General features: G+C 33.3%; 1 protein-coding gene across 5 annotated transcripts in view; it reads right to left on the reverse strand.

The window, feature by feature from the left end:
• CNTLN (centlein) overlaps positions 1-14065 on the reverse strand; it is a 263049-nt gene that overhangs the window by 39098 nt on the left and 209886 nt on the right. For all 5 annotated transcript variants that reach the window (XR_012495705.1, XM_074330346.1, XM_019739197.2 and 2 more), the window contains 2 exons: positions 6539-6730; positions 500-597 (listed from right to left, as the gene is read on the reverse strand). Coding sequence is in view for 4 of the 5 variants with exons in the window: in XM_074330346.1 (XP_074186447.1) it covers positions 500-597; positions 6539-6730 (290 nt within the window). In the remaining variant the exon portion in view is untranslated. The remainder of the gene's footprint in view (positions 1-499; positions 598-6538; positions 6731-14065) is intronic.

Raw genomic sequence — 14065 nt, forward strand, 5'->3', positions numbered from 1 at the left:
GAAAATCATTTTGAGTTTGTGAGACAGAACATTCTAAACCCTTTTTTGTTAACAAACACATAAAATATACATTTTCATACCCCAAACAAACAACACTTTGCCTTTTTTCCACCTTAGCTTCATAAGCTTAGGCATTAAATCCAATATAAAGATCAATATACAAATGTATCTTTGTTCAAAAACTACCACATTCTAAAGTTTTTTGTTCATAGGCTTTAGGCAATTAATTGATATTTATTCAAAATTAAATATGTTTAAGGAAAAAAAGCTAACTTTAAATATCCTTACTGTAATTAAAAAATAGTTACTGTATTGCCATCTACTACACTATATATAATATTCCTTAAATTTTCATCTTAAGTAGGCTTAAACATGAACTAAGGAAGGAAAACTGTTAATTTTTAACATATTGGTATTGTTTCTTGAGGTGCAACGTTTAATCGAGTTAACTGCCACTAGGGGGCACCAAATACAGTGGATAAAAATATGAGGAACATACTTTTCATGCACTTCCTTTATGTGTTCTTCTTTCGCTAGGAGTTCAAATTTCAGAGATTTCACGTTCGATGACTGTTTAGTGAGTTCATTAGTTGCATTCTAGATTAAAAATACACATAAATTCAAGTACACCTTTCAATTTTGTTCTAAAGCAGCATAAAAATAAATGCCATTTTCATTTAATACTACACTTGCAATAATTATAGTTATAATTAAAATGAACATATATTTTCAAATGTTCTATTTGATATGTTCTAGTATAAATACTATGGTATACTAAAGTTCTTATATAACATGCCAAAAATCATAGAGGTACACAATCATATAGCAATTGCAAAGCATACACACCCACAATACATTTACGGGGAGGTAGGGATTGTCTTTTTTGAATGTAAATGTGCATGTGATTAATTACATATTTTAATGGTTTAATAAGATCACTTAAAACCAATGTTGGATTTACTAGAACTTAGACTCAGTATGGTCACAAATGCTTTGCTATTCTTCTCATTAAGAGGTGGCATCTATCTCCCACCCCTTTGAATCTGGACTGGCCTGTGATTTGCTTTGACCAAAAGAATGTGGCAGAAATGAAACTGTGCAAGTATCAGATAGTGGGCCTAAAGCTTTGTAGCTTGCTTCTTGAAATGTTGCCCTGGGTTAACCTTCCATGGAATACAGAGGAAAGGTCATTTGGAGGTGTACTGAGGTACCCCAGCTGACAGCCAGTTGACTAGTTGCCAGACCTGTGAGTGAGGCTATTTTGGAACTTGTGGGCCAGGTAAATCCTTGGTTTAGAAGAATGCAGGCATAGGAAAGAACCCAGAAGACAGACGCAAAAGAACTGCCCAGTCAATGAGCTGAATGATAAAAAAATAAATAAATTGCTGTTGTTTTAAGCCACTACATATTTGGATAATTTGTTAGACAGTAATAGATAACTGACAGAGAACCTTATGAATACTAAATTCTTCACTACTTGAACTCATTAATAATACTACTTATTAAAGTATTTATACATAATTATTAGTTTTTCAAAGCAGAACAGCTTCATGGTATTTGTTGTCTACACAGCCTATAGGAGTGAGAGGCAGTGACTAGAGTGTTAGAACCCCTAACTTTAAATTTTGACTCAATTTCCAAGTAAACATGTAATCTGAGAAATCACTTAGGTTTTTGATATTGTGATTTTTCCACCTACAAGACACTATGAATATACTGGAGGGTGGGAGGCAACAACAATGTATACTAAAGTTCTTATATAACATGCAAAAAAAAAAAAGTGGATGCTCTGGTTAACGTTGCTCAAGCAGCAGTTCACCGTAATCAGAAGTGTCTGGACGCTGATGGTAACCACTTTGAGCACCTCTTGTAATTGCAGAAGTCAAATGTGACTTGTATTCATCTTTTGTTATCGGTATATATTGAATATTACAAGGTTAATAGTTTTCCTTTCTTAAAATGTGTGTACTTTTTTCCGCACCCTCTGTACATTCACTTGATAAATTTGAAAGTATTAAATTAATATAAATATTATAAAATATGATAGCTTTAAAAATATTTCTAGTTATTTTACTAATCTTTCTAGTAACTACAATAGTTTCTGTTAGAACTATTCTGAGGCTTGAGTGACTCATACTAAAATCATGTAAGTCTGAAAAGATGAAACCATTAATCACACAATGTAAATATAAGTCAAATTCATTCAACAGACTCTAAATATCTCACTGGTATAGCATATATAAATAAAAAAATTTGAAATAATTTTACAGTCAACCCCCTGAATCATGAGAGATAATTTATTGCTACTATTTTAATTTTTACATTAAATATATTAATTTTCTTAAAAACACAAGGCTACTTTAACATGGCAACTGTACTGAATATTAAAAGTTTTGATTAAATATTTATGCTATGCAATCTAAATTTCCACCATATTTTACATGTTTACAGTGATGAATAGTGTCTTCTTTCTAGCACTGACAGAATAAGATGTTCCACACTAGTGAATTTACCAGATAATTGATGCTTTTGCTTTAATCATTAATCTTAAATTCTTTCTGGAATGATTGCTCATCATTTAGAAATATGTACATCCATGATCACATTAAGCTAATAGTGATACTTTAGTGATATTATATTATAAACATTATTATATTAAGTCATATCACATATCTATTATATTATCACTATATCATTATATACTGATGCCTTTAATATTTATTATGATATAAATGGCTACTAATTCTTACTCTAAATGGTCCCAGACTTCTGTTTTTCTAATTTTGTATTTTTACATTAACATTTTCATGTTTTCTTCTTCTCTCTGACAATCTGTTGATCATAATTTCTTGCTTATGTCATTATCCCTGCCTAAAAACAGTCATCCTGTCCTTTAATATGCATACCTCTAATCTGCTGCTTTTGAAAGGTTTTTTGCTGAGAAGTTAAACAAACTTTAGAGTTGTATTTAAAATAAAAGACAACAGGCAGTAAATGAAGTCTGACAATGTCTTCAATGGAATAAATTAAGTGGATTTTAAGATAGTTGTTTGATACTTTTCTGTTTTGAGACTTAAGCCTTTTTTTAGGTGTCTCCAATGTTATAACTTTGACTTCCAGATAACTGAGGAATTACTGAATTATAATAAATAAAATAATGCCAGTTTGATACATACTTTTGCCAGAATCTGTAAATTTCATAGCTATTACATTTGATCTTTAAAGATCTTTATGAAATAGATAGAAAGGTGTCCCTGCTTTAAACTTTTGGAGAAGTTAAGTAATTTCCTCAGTCAGGTCCTACAAGAAGTTAGTGGACAAAGAGTGATCAAAACTTAGATCCTCTGCCTCTTTTGCATTTCCTACTATATAATACTTATCTGCAGCATGACTTAAAATCTGGAGTAAAACACGTATTTCAAAAAGATCACAATGGTAAGAATCCACCCTGGTTACAGCTTTCCCATTTAAGTTTATTAAATATATATTTTTAAATTTTCAAAGCGTAATGAGTAAGAGCATAGACTCTGGAGCCAGATGGCTTGAGTTCTGATCTTGGCTCTATCATGTAGTAGCTGTGTAGTCCTGGACAAGTAACTTATTCTCTCTGTCTCAGTTTTCTCCATGTAAAGTAGAAATAATGATAGAACTTATCTCACAGGGTTGCAATGAGGATTAAGTGAGTATCTGTAAAGGACTTAGAATCATCCTGGAAATAGATTCTATATAAAGGAACAGTAGTTTAAAAACTGCTATTCTTCCTATTAATTTACTGGGAAACTGGAAGAGAACATGGTATATATCCCAAAAGGAATGCTTTCAACAACTAGGAAGTCAAAGAATCACAAATATAAATTGGAGTACTATTCAATCCAGGTTGTATAAAGAACTACAGATTAAACTACATATACATAATTGATATATGTATATATCATTCACTGGAAGGAATTTATATGTCTCTAAATATGTTTTTACCTACCTATATAAAGTTGGGTACCTTGAGGAAACATGTCTAATATGGGTAAAAATGATACTGAAAATGCACATAAGCACTCTAATTACTGAATGAACCACATACATCTGAGAAGTACACCTAAGAATTTACATAGAAAAGTCTAATATTAATTGGATAAACTAAAACAAAATGTACGTAAACCTTTAATAGATTCAAATTTAACCAGTTTTTCTTAAGCATACAAACATCAACTAGAAAACAAGTTATTTCTTGGAAAATTATTACGCTAGCAATTTGATACCTGTTATTGGTTGAATTGTGTTTCCTCAAAATTCGTATGTTGAAGTCCTAACCCCCAGAACCTCAAAATGTGACTGTATTTGGATAGGGCCTCTAAAAAGGCAATTAAGGTAAAATGAGAGGGCCTTATTCCAACATGGCTGGTGTCCTTATAAGAAGAGGAGATTAGTACACAGACCACACAGAGTGAGAGACAACCACGTGAGGACACAGCAAGATGGCCATCCACAAGCCAAGGAGAAAGGCCTCAGAATAAACCAAACCTGCTGACACCTTGATCTTGCACTTCTGGAGTCCGAAACTATGGGAACATTAATTTCTATTATTTAAGCCACCCAGACTGTGGTATTTTGTTATGGCAGCCCTAGCAAACTAATCAAAACAGATATTCGTAGTAGCAGAGAGTATTATGTACTTAAAGGTACCTGGTCTTGTTGGATTGTTCCATATTAAAATACGAAACAAGATTAAAGTAAAAATTTATCCTTTTTGTCCCTATGCATCCTGGTCAGTGCTCTGGGATTCCAGGCTAGAAATGGACAATGTCACTTCAAACTTACATCAAGCGTGGTCTCAATTGCTTTAGGCATTCTCAGTCTCACCTTTGTGACTCACACATTCCTCCAAAGAGAGAGATTTATATGTGGGTAAAAGCTTACACCATGGGAAACCATAACGCAAGTAACTTGCAGATATTCATATGGGTTTATTATTATCAAAATTAGGTTACACCATTGGTAGTAAGTAAAATTAATAAAGTAAAATATAAATCAACTTAAAACTATTAACAATCAAAACAATTTTAGAAGTCAGATTAGACATTACTGGATCTAACATTGTTTTATTTTGGTGAAAAATAAAGTTATGTTAGGATCATGAAGATTTGATTATAAGAAGAATCACAGAATTATGAATTAAAGTATCTGAAGTAGGTAAGATCTAAGACTATCTCAATAGTTTAATCCTCTGTACAGAAACCGATACACTGAAGTGTTCTATTTATACATTTTATTCCACTTTTTCAGAAACAGAAACACAATTTAAGAGAAGAAACATGTGCCCAAGCCCATGCCACTATTTTTCTCACACTTTCATCATTTCTGTTATGTAAGGTATTTAAACTTATAACATGTAGTGGTTGAAGCAAGTTCTGCACGTGAATACTGTCTGAAGATGATGGTATTCAACACGCATCTAAATTAATGCCAGTGTGTACATGTATCATTAGTAAAGCAAATATTTTCAAGCAATGATATATTCATTTACTTTAAACTTTATCCTATCAATAAACACTCATGTAACGATATTATAATTGGAGAGTGCACGTATCGTATTTGAATTGAAAAAAGAAAAACAATCTATTTGATAATTCAATATTCTAATACCCTCTTAACAGTCACGGTTATTCCATTCCTAACATACTCTGTGCATTTCCTACCACAAATTTCTTTCTAGTGCCGCTCATTGTAGTGACAGTCCCATATACACTATCCTTTTAGCCTCCAATTAGCAACCCCCACTGAAGAAAATAAATATGTGAGGTATAAATTAGATTGTTTTAAGCAGTATGAAAATTAACTTTCCAAATAAAACTCACAAACCTGTTTCTGACAAGATAATTCTATTTAAACTAGAAGTCAGCCGTACTTTGTTGACAGTTTCACCTGCACTTAGATACAATTCTTTATAAGCAAATGGAACACTGTTTTTTTTGGTTTGTTTGTTTGTTTGTTTGCTTTTGTGTGTTTTTTTTGCCAGCGCCCCCAGAACACTGCTTTTTACTTTCACTCTCAGGTTTAAGATGCTGAAATCTATTAAACCAACCTACCTTTGCTCTGTACTTCTCCCTCCCCTCACTTCATTCCACCTTCTCCATCTCCGACCAACAACAACCAAATTGAAATAGTAGCAAATGTGTAGAGGGAAATATTCTATTTACGTCGACATATTACATGTTTGAAAGGAATTCTGTTCAGTGGAGGGAGGAAAGAGTAGTTGAGTGATGGAATAGAATGACAGTGTCCAGTCTCCATCATCTCCTAAGTTAGGATATCATGGTGTGTTGTCATTTTTTTCAGAGGCTAGTATTAGGAGTTACTAGATAAGAATCTACTAGGCTGAAATAAAATAGAAAGATGAGGTTGAATATAATATTAATAATTTTTGGATTATTTATACCATAAATGTACCTTTAATACAGGATTAAATTAGTATTGCTATAAACATGTCTTTAAGGATTCAGTAACTTAATATGTTTTCATCTTTAATAAAATGTATATTCACCTTTAGTTTACACTGCAATTGCTTCATTTCCAAATCCATGCTCCTTGAAGGACCAAATGATGTAACTTGTATCCGTGGAACTGTTACCCGGGAAACTTCTTCTCCCAAACTTGTAATTTCAGATGAGGATTCCAATTTCTTTAGTAAATCTTCTTTTTCTTTCCGAAGCTCAGCCAAATCCAAATTTAGCTTCTTTTTTTTTTTAAGAAAATAAATATAAATATATTAGAAAAATAATTACATTTAATCTAACAATTTTCAGCATAAAATTATACAGGTACAAAAATGCAAAAGAAAACAAGTGAAATTAATTATAAAAACTTTATAAAAATTATAACCTATATTATTTTTTTCTTAAGGTTGTAGGGCTTATAAAGGTTAAAATAAAATGGACCAGCTGTACTCAATAGCTTTTGGTTGGCTGGCCTTTCCTCATGATGTGCTGTTTCTTTGCCTTCACATGTATGTGGGTGAGCCAGAGATTCACATATTTGATAACCTTGACTTCAGGGCTGATGTACTTAACTGGTAAAAGCCAAGCTGGAGCAGGATGGGGTAACAGATGTTAGCTGTTTATTCCACTGGGTAGGTCTTACCACCCTACATAGCAGCCAAAATGCTTCTCATTTAGCAACATAAATGTTAAGTCCAATTAGCAGAAGAGGCTTATTAGAGATTTAGTTCAAATAAATAGCATGCAAACACATTTGCTCAGTCTTATGCACTTGATTGATAGTTGACAAGTCCTCTTTGTAATGTTGAGGTAGATTGCACTAAACTCCTTACATTTGAATTTTTAATAACATAAACATTTTACTAAATGACATGCCGGTAATTTTTTTATGAAACAACGTAAAAAAAAAAACTGTCTTAATGTTATCCCTTCTCACACCGATCTGTAGTCAGCAAAATGCCACCAAGCTGTAATGGCATAACAACTCAGAGCTCCTTCAGAAGATAACTGCACTACTATTTTATTATTCCAAAGAAGCTTATAATATGGTAGTTTAGCATAAGGAACAATTAGACAAAATGGTACTGAACTCTCTCAAAGGGGGGAAAAATCTGTCTTTGTTAAGAATTCTAATTAGAAACAGCAAAAGATATAGATAACATGTATAGTAATATAAACATGGGACATAATAAGTTAAGTATTAACACTGCATTTCAACATAACTTCTAGAAAGTATACAAATAAATCTATAATTGCATATGTATTTGTATATGCATTTGTACACTGTTAAATATGAATAATTCAGATTGGATTCAAAACTAGGGCTTGATATATTTTATATTAAACTATGTTTTAGTGAAATAAAAAGTATGTTTTGGTGAAAAAACTATTTCATTGGCTATATTTTAATTTATGATCTAAAAGCACGGCTCTACAGATTCTCAGGAATATTCATTCATGAATTTTCCCATGGGTTCCTAATACCTAATATCTAAAAGCAAATTCATAATTTCCTTAAAACTGAGAATCCTCCGTGTTATCATCCAAGCTTAACTCCATCTCTCTCCCTGTTTATTGCTTCTCTATGTCCAATCAATTGTCAAGTTCCATAAATTATGTAATGTTTTTCACTTTCATTCCCTTCTGCCACTTTCTTAATGAAGACTCTCATTATCCCACTGAGAACACTGTAATAACCTCCCTTCCTGCAACCTTTCCCTACTTTCAAGCCATCTTTTACACAACTTCCTAAAACAGTACGCCCTATTATTCCCTTACACAAAATCCCTTCAAGTTTCCTCACCCATATAGAATAAAGCTCAGATGTTGCTGGTTCTATTAAGGCTAAGATTTGCCTTCAATTTGTGTTTTCAGTCAGACATCACCTGAAGTCAAGCTTGCCTGCCATTCCCCAAACCCATCTGCCATTTCTACGTCAACGACTCTATAAACGGTATTTGTCTGCTGAATTCTCTCTCATGCTTAAAGAAAAGTTATTATTTCCACCTTTATAAAAAATACTGTGTTCTTGACACTTTTTCTTCAACAAAATAGCTTCTCCATTCTCTTAGTTCCCGTAGCACTGTGCCTATTCTTCAACCTTGAACCCTAGTACATCCTTGCGAGAGGACTGTGCCTTTACTTATGTATTCCCCATAGTATCTGCAAACAATGCCTTCTGTATAGTAAGAACCAAAAGAGAGGTTTCAGAAATTCAAGTGTCCCTATTCATAGAACAGATGGTGCTAAAAAGACACATATTGATTTCAGCTGGTATTTATAATCTTTCTATTGGTTTATCACTATATAAATTAAAACACAATTTTATTAGCAATGTAACATTATTAGTTTTTATTTAGGTCGTATGCCCTGGAGCATTTATCAATCCTGAAAGCTAATGCTCTGCATCTAAATCATAAGATTTTCGAGATTTTAATTTGGTACCACATAACTCACGGTTACAATTCTAGGTGGGTCTCGGGCAACTTTGATGCGGCTCATTTTTTCCCTTGAACAGCCCTGGTGGCTTCCCTCATATGACATTAGATTTCTGTCTATTTCTTCCACAGGGTTAGATCTGGATGCTATAAATATATCCTTCATTGAGGAAAGACCAAGCCAATAAATATACTTCCTTAAAAGACATGTATGTAGATTTTAACTTCAATTTAACACTATAAAATTTATTAAATTAAAAAACACACTGAAATTACAGAGACAGCAAATCAAATGACTCATAATATATTAAAATATAAATCATATTTTGATTAAACAGTACTTAAAATCTTCAATCTTTAAAACATATTTCTAATACTAGTTATACATCCCTCAAAATGCTACAGAGCACCTGTCAAAATAGAGGAAACAGGCCATCAATTTAGAATCCTTTGAGTACCCCTAAGAATTTTGGACAAATACTTATGGCTCTATTCCTGACTTCTCTCAGTTTAAGCATTCTATTTCTTATGTGAAAAATGCTATAGAGGGGACAAGAAGAATAAATAACTTCCTTTGTTTACACTTGGCTTGGCATGTGAGACTACTTCTGTGGCGATCCTGTTAGAAAAGGATTGTGCTATAAAATCTACCAATAAGTTCAGTTTACTTGTAAAATTGTCATTTTTTAAATCAGAAGCATGATTCCTATTTCTATATTATTACAATTCCATCTATAATCAAAGATTTTAAAATAAATATTTAAGTCATGCTATATTAAAATCATAAATGATAATAAAACACATAGAAGAGTCATAATTTCTGGATTCAAGTTTTGGGTCTATGCTTACTAGCTGAGTAGTGCTGAGCCAACATTTCACTTTCTTTCCTCACTTAAAAACAGAGATGATGCTGCTTACTTAACAAAGGTAATTTTGAGGGCAGAATTTTCTTAAAAATCTATGACATCACTTGGTGCATTTTAAATGTACAGCATTATTGTTAGCATTCTTATCTTGTGGTAAATGCTACCATATAGTCTGAGAGGTATCTTAAAGTCTGAGGAACTAGATTAATAAAAAGCCCTGTATATCTACCTCTAGCTCATCTCTATAGATACAAATATAGATGAAAGTCCTATAATTTCTCTCATGACTGAAACCTTACTTTGTGTTAAGTGAGAGTCATTTGTTTGATTTTTATTTAGGAACCCTACTAGGCCACAAGCCTGCTGAAGGCAGATGTATAACTGACTCTTTATATCCCAGCAGTGCAATCCATCCGCAATCTTTTAAAAGTGTATTTCAATTTAAAAGTTGACTTCAATGAGAATAAGTACTGAGATCTGTATTGATTGGTGTAGTCAATTATTCTAACCAAAGATTATAAAATAGAACTTAACATTATAAAAGTTTAAAACTAGACACTAGTTATTAATTATTTATTTAAAAATAACATTGAAGAAGCATACGTCTCTGAAAAGGAAAGAACCCTCTAAGGAACTGTATGAAGAAACAAGATATATTGGAGAAGTCATTCTGCAAGAATGAGCACAGTGGTAGGAAGAATTCTTGGATTAACCCCACTGACCTATGTCCTTGTATAATAACTTCCCCTTGTATGTGGATGGGACCCAAGAATCCGATGGGGTATCACTCCCATAATTACATTATTACAATTATGTTATAAGCAAAAAGAATTCTGTAGATGCCAATTATGGCCCCTCTTCACATGACTTTGATTTAATCAAAAGCACGATTATTTTCTGGTCCTGACCTAATCAGGTGGGTCCTTTAAAAGAAGGCCAGGGGCTCTCTCTCTGAGTTCAGAGAGATTCTCCTGCAAGTCTTAAAAAAGTAACTTGCCATGTTGGGAAAGGACTATGGTGGGGGCTATAAGTCAAGGATCTAAGGAAGGCCTCAGGAGCTGAGAAGGGTCCTTGACCAGGAGCGAGCAAGAAAATGGGGACCTCAGTCCTACCAACGAACTGAATCTTTCCAATAAACACAGGAGCTGGGAAGAAAAGCCTGAGCTCCAGAAAGGAAGGCAGCCTGGCTGACACAGTGATTGCAGCCTTGTGATACTCTGAGCAGAGGACTCCACTAGGCTGTGCCAGCCTCCTGACCCACGGAAACTGTGAGGTAATGAATGTGTAGGTTGTTTCTAGGTTGATAAATGTGTGGTAATTTGTTATGTAGCAAGGAAAACTAATATAAGTCCCAATTTAAAAAAATCAACCCCTTTCTTAAAGCTATACCTTGTTCTCTTATTGCCACCCTGCCCCACCTTGAGCAAGCCTCCTAAACCCCAGTGTATAGTTTATATAATATTCTGACTCTGGTTTAATTTTCTATTACTTATCCATATTTGTGTTAATTTTATTTCTTCAACTGCTTTTTTAAAATTGTTCCACTTTCTATGCTAGAAATAGAAATTGCCTCTACCAAATCTGCATTTTGTAGTTTAATTGCCAAGCAAACAACCTCCAGCCAGAAACTTCCTTTTGCTGCTCTCAGTAGTAACTGTGGAATCCCATAAACAGGGTAAATAAGCCTCCCTGAAATACTCTCCTTTGTTCTCTTACATGGGAGTTCATTCGTGAACTTCTTTTATTCTGGGCCCCAACTTAACATTTTCTGGAAGATCCTGATAAAGAATAAATATCTAGATTCAGAAACTGACTCAATATCATTCATTCTTTTTAATGCATACCATGTAGTGGGAACTGTACTAACTCTGCATTTTCAATGACAAATAAAAAAGTTATAATCCTTGCCTTTTGGTAGCTACCAGTCTATAACCTAGAAATATATAATAAACTGCAGTAAGTGCTCTGAAGAAATAAAACGGAGGTAAAGGAACCGCTGCTGCCTTCAAATCCTCCTTCCATATATTCTTCCTGATTTGTTTTGTCAAACGTTTCCTAGAAGCTAGGTAGAATATAAAAGGCCACAGCTGGATCTACAACCACCCTGCTTTCCAATTGTTGTTCTAGAGAAAGTATCACACAACACTAGTGAGTAAACCGAGGCCAGTCCTACGGAGATGGAGAATCGCTTCTCCAGCAGGGAGCCTCGGTAAACATGTCAATGTTCAAGAATAAATTATCAGAAAAAATAAAACAGGACCCATGGAAATTATTCTTCAGCCCAAGTGAAAGGAAGTAAAAGGCTTCTGTGAAAAGAAATGAAAGCCTTAGAAAAAAATTAAATCTAGAAGAATAATTTCCCTAATCACCCCCCAAAGAATATATTTTTAGATACTTTCTGATCTTGATGTCTCCTAAGTATAAAATATTCAACATCTGCCTATTCTACAGAGATGATGCTGGTTCTGGCACATGTAATCAAAATGCTTTTGAGTATTCAACTAGGATAGGAGCAGTGCTCCAAGGGAAAGGAAGATGTGGTATAGCGCCCCCCCCTCTATTAAAAGACTGATTCCCACCTAACATTTTTTTCTGAATAGTAACAACAATACAGTATTGAAGATACTCTTCAGTTTTCCTCATATGTTTTCACCACTGGATTAGAAATTTAAAGTAATGGACCACTTAAAACACTTGGAAAACATTTTTAGTTGGGGCAGTGGGATCTGAAAAAGTAGACACCTGGAAATTCTAGAAAATCCAGCTAATTGTGAGGTTGAATGTCAGGGTCACAGACGTAAGGTTCCTGGGAAGTCTATGGAGGAAATAGTTAGTGGCAGAAGGATGCTTTCCAGTCCATGCAGGGGCAAAGGTTAGATGTCAAATGTTGGAAAAGGTCAATCAGTAACCAGAGTAAGAAGTGAGGGTCAGTTCCCATCTATAACAATAGTGGAGTCTGTTATTTTTCTTTTGCTTTTTGAAACCCAAAGGCTTTGACAGGCAAAGTACGGAAAAGCAATTATTAAGTGGGAATAGTCTGTTTCCAATTACTTCCCCCAAATCTTTAATATTGAATTCTGCATAGGACTGAGAATATTGGATGAGGTTATTTCATGTTGAATACATAAATAAGTTCATTTATACCTCACAATCAGATTATGCTGGTTCACACTTATGTAGAGGCAACGATTTTTAAACCTCGTAGTTGTGATTTAAAAAAATGATAACGTCATAATTTTGTTACCAGAATTAAAGCAAAAAAGACTAGAGAGAAAATTCTAGTTGAACAATATCTATGTAAATTCTATAGGCAAGAACCTCCTAAAAGTCACCATGATCTTAATGATATTTCTCCCTCCTGTGAATAGAATCAATATTCTTTCATTGGGAATATTATTCTTTTACAAGGAATAAAATTAAAAGAAATAAAATTCTTTATGTTGTACATGTATAAAACTAAAAGACATTTAATTAAAATATCATATGAGTTACAAAGAAAATTACATGGGTTTCTAGGTCACTAGCAGAATACTTTCCATACAAGTACTTATCTACAAAGATAAATGGTTCAGATTAATAACTCTTTCAAGTTAGTAACACATGTTTTAAATTTAAAGCATGAGTTTTCCTTTGTTATGATACGTGAGATCTTCAAGAGAAAGAATTAAAAATTAAAAACCACCAACCAAAAAATGAACAAAGATCTTAGGCAGAGATAAAATTATTTATGTAACAAAATATCTTATGAAAAATACACTGAGTTACTACATCACTCATTTATAAGCCATTTTCTGACAAATGCAGTTATTAAAAGCCTACAGTATGTTTCACAAAATGTCAAGCAAATGAAGGTAAGATAGAGGACTTTTCACCAATGCTTTTGCTAGTAGTTAAGACTTCAGTAGCCTTTAGAGACCATTAAGTACCCTTTGGCTAATTGGCCAATGGTAGATTAATCCTCTTTTTATTCTAGCAGCACTATTTTAACACCCTTTATACTCTGTCAGTATAGTGTCTGAATGACAAAATAATATTGTGCATGAATAATAAGAAGAAAAGTTAAATTAACATTTCATGTTTCACATGCCATACCTATGTGTCAGAAGAACTTTCTTTTTAAGTCACTGACATTCAACTTTTTTAAACAATCTCATGTTGACATCTTATTGAGGTAAATCTGCCTAATTACTGCTAATTGCCTATCAAGAAAAAAACTCTATTCATGAAGTGCAGTTGTCTAGTACAAACGAACCCAGCTCCAGGGTGCATA

The sequence above is a fragment of the Rhinolophus sinicus genome, linkage group LG04 (genome assembly GCF_036562045.2).
Source record: "Rhinolophus sinicus isolate RSC01 linkage group LG04, ASM3656204v1, whole genome shotgun sequence".
NCBI classification, from domain to species: Eukaryota; Metazoa; Chordata; class Mammalia; order Chiroptera; family Rhinolophidae; genus Rhinolophus; species Rhinolophus sinicus.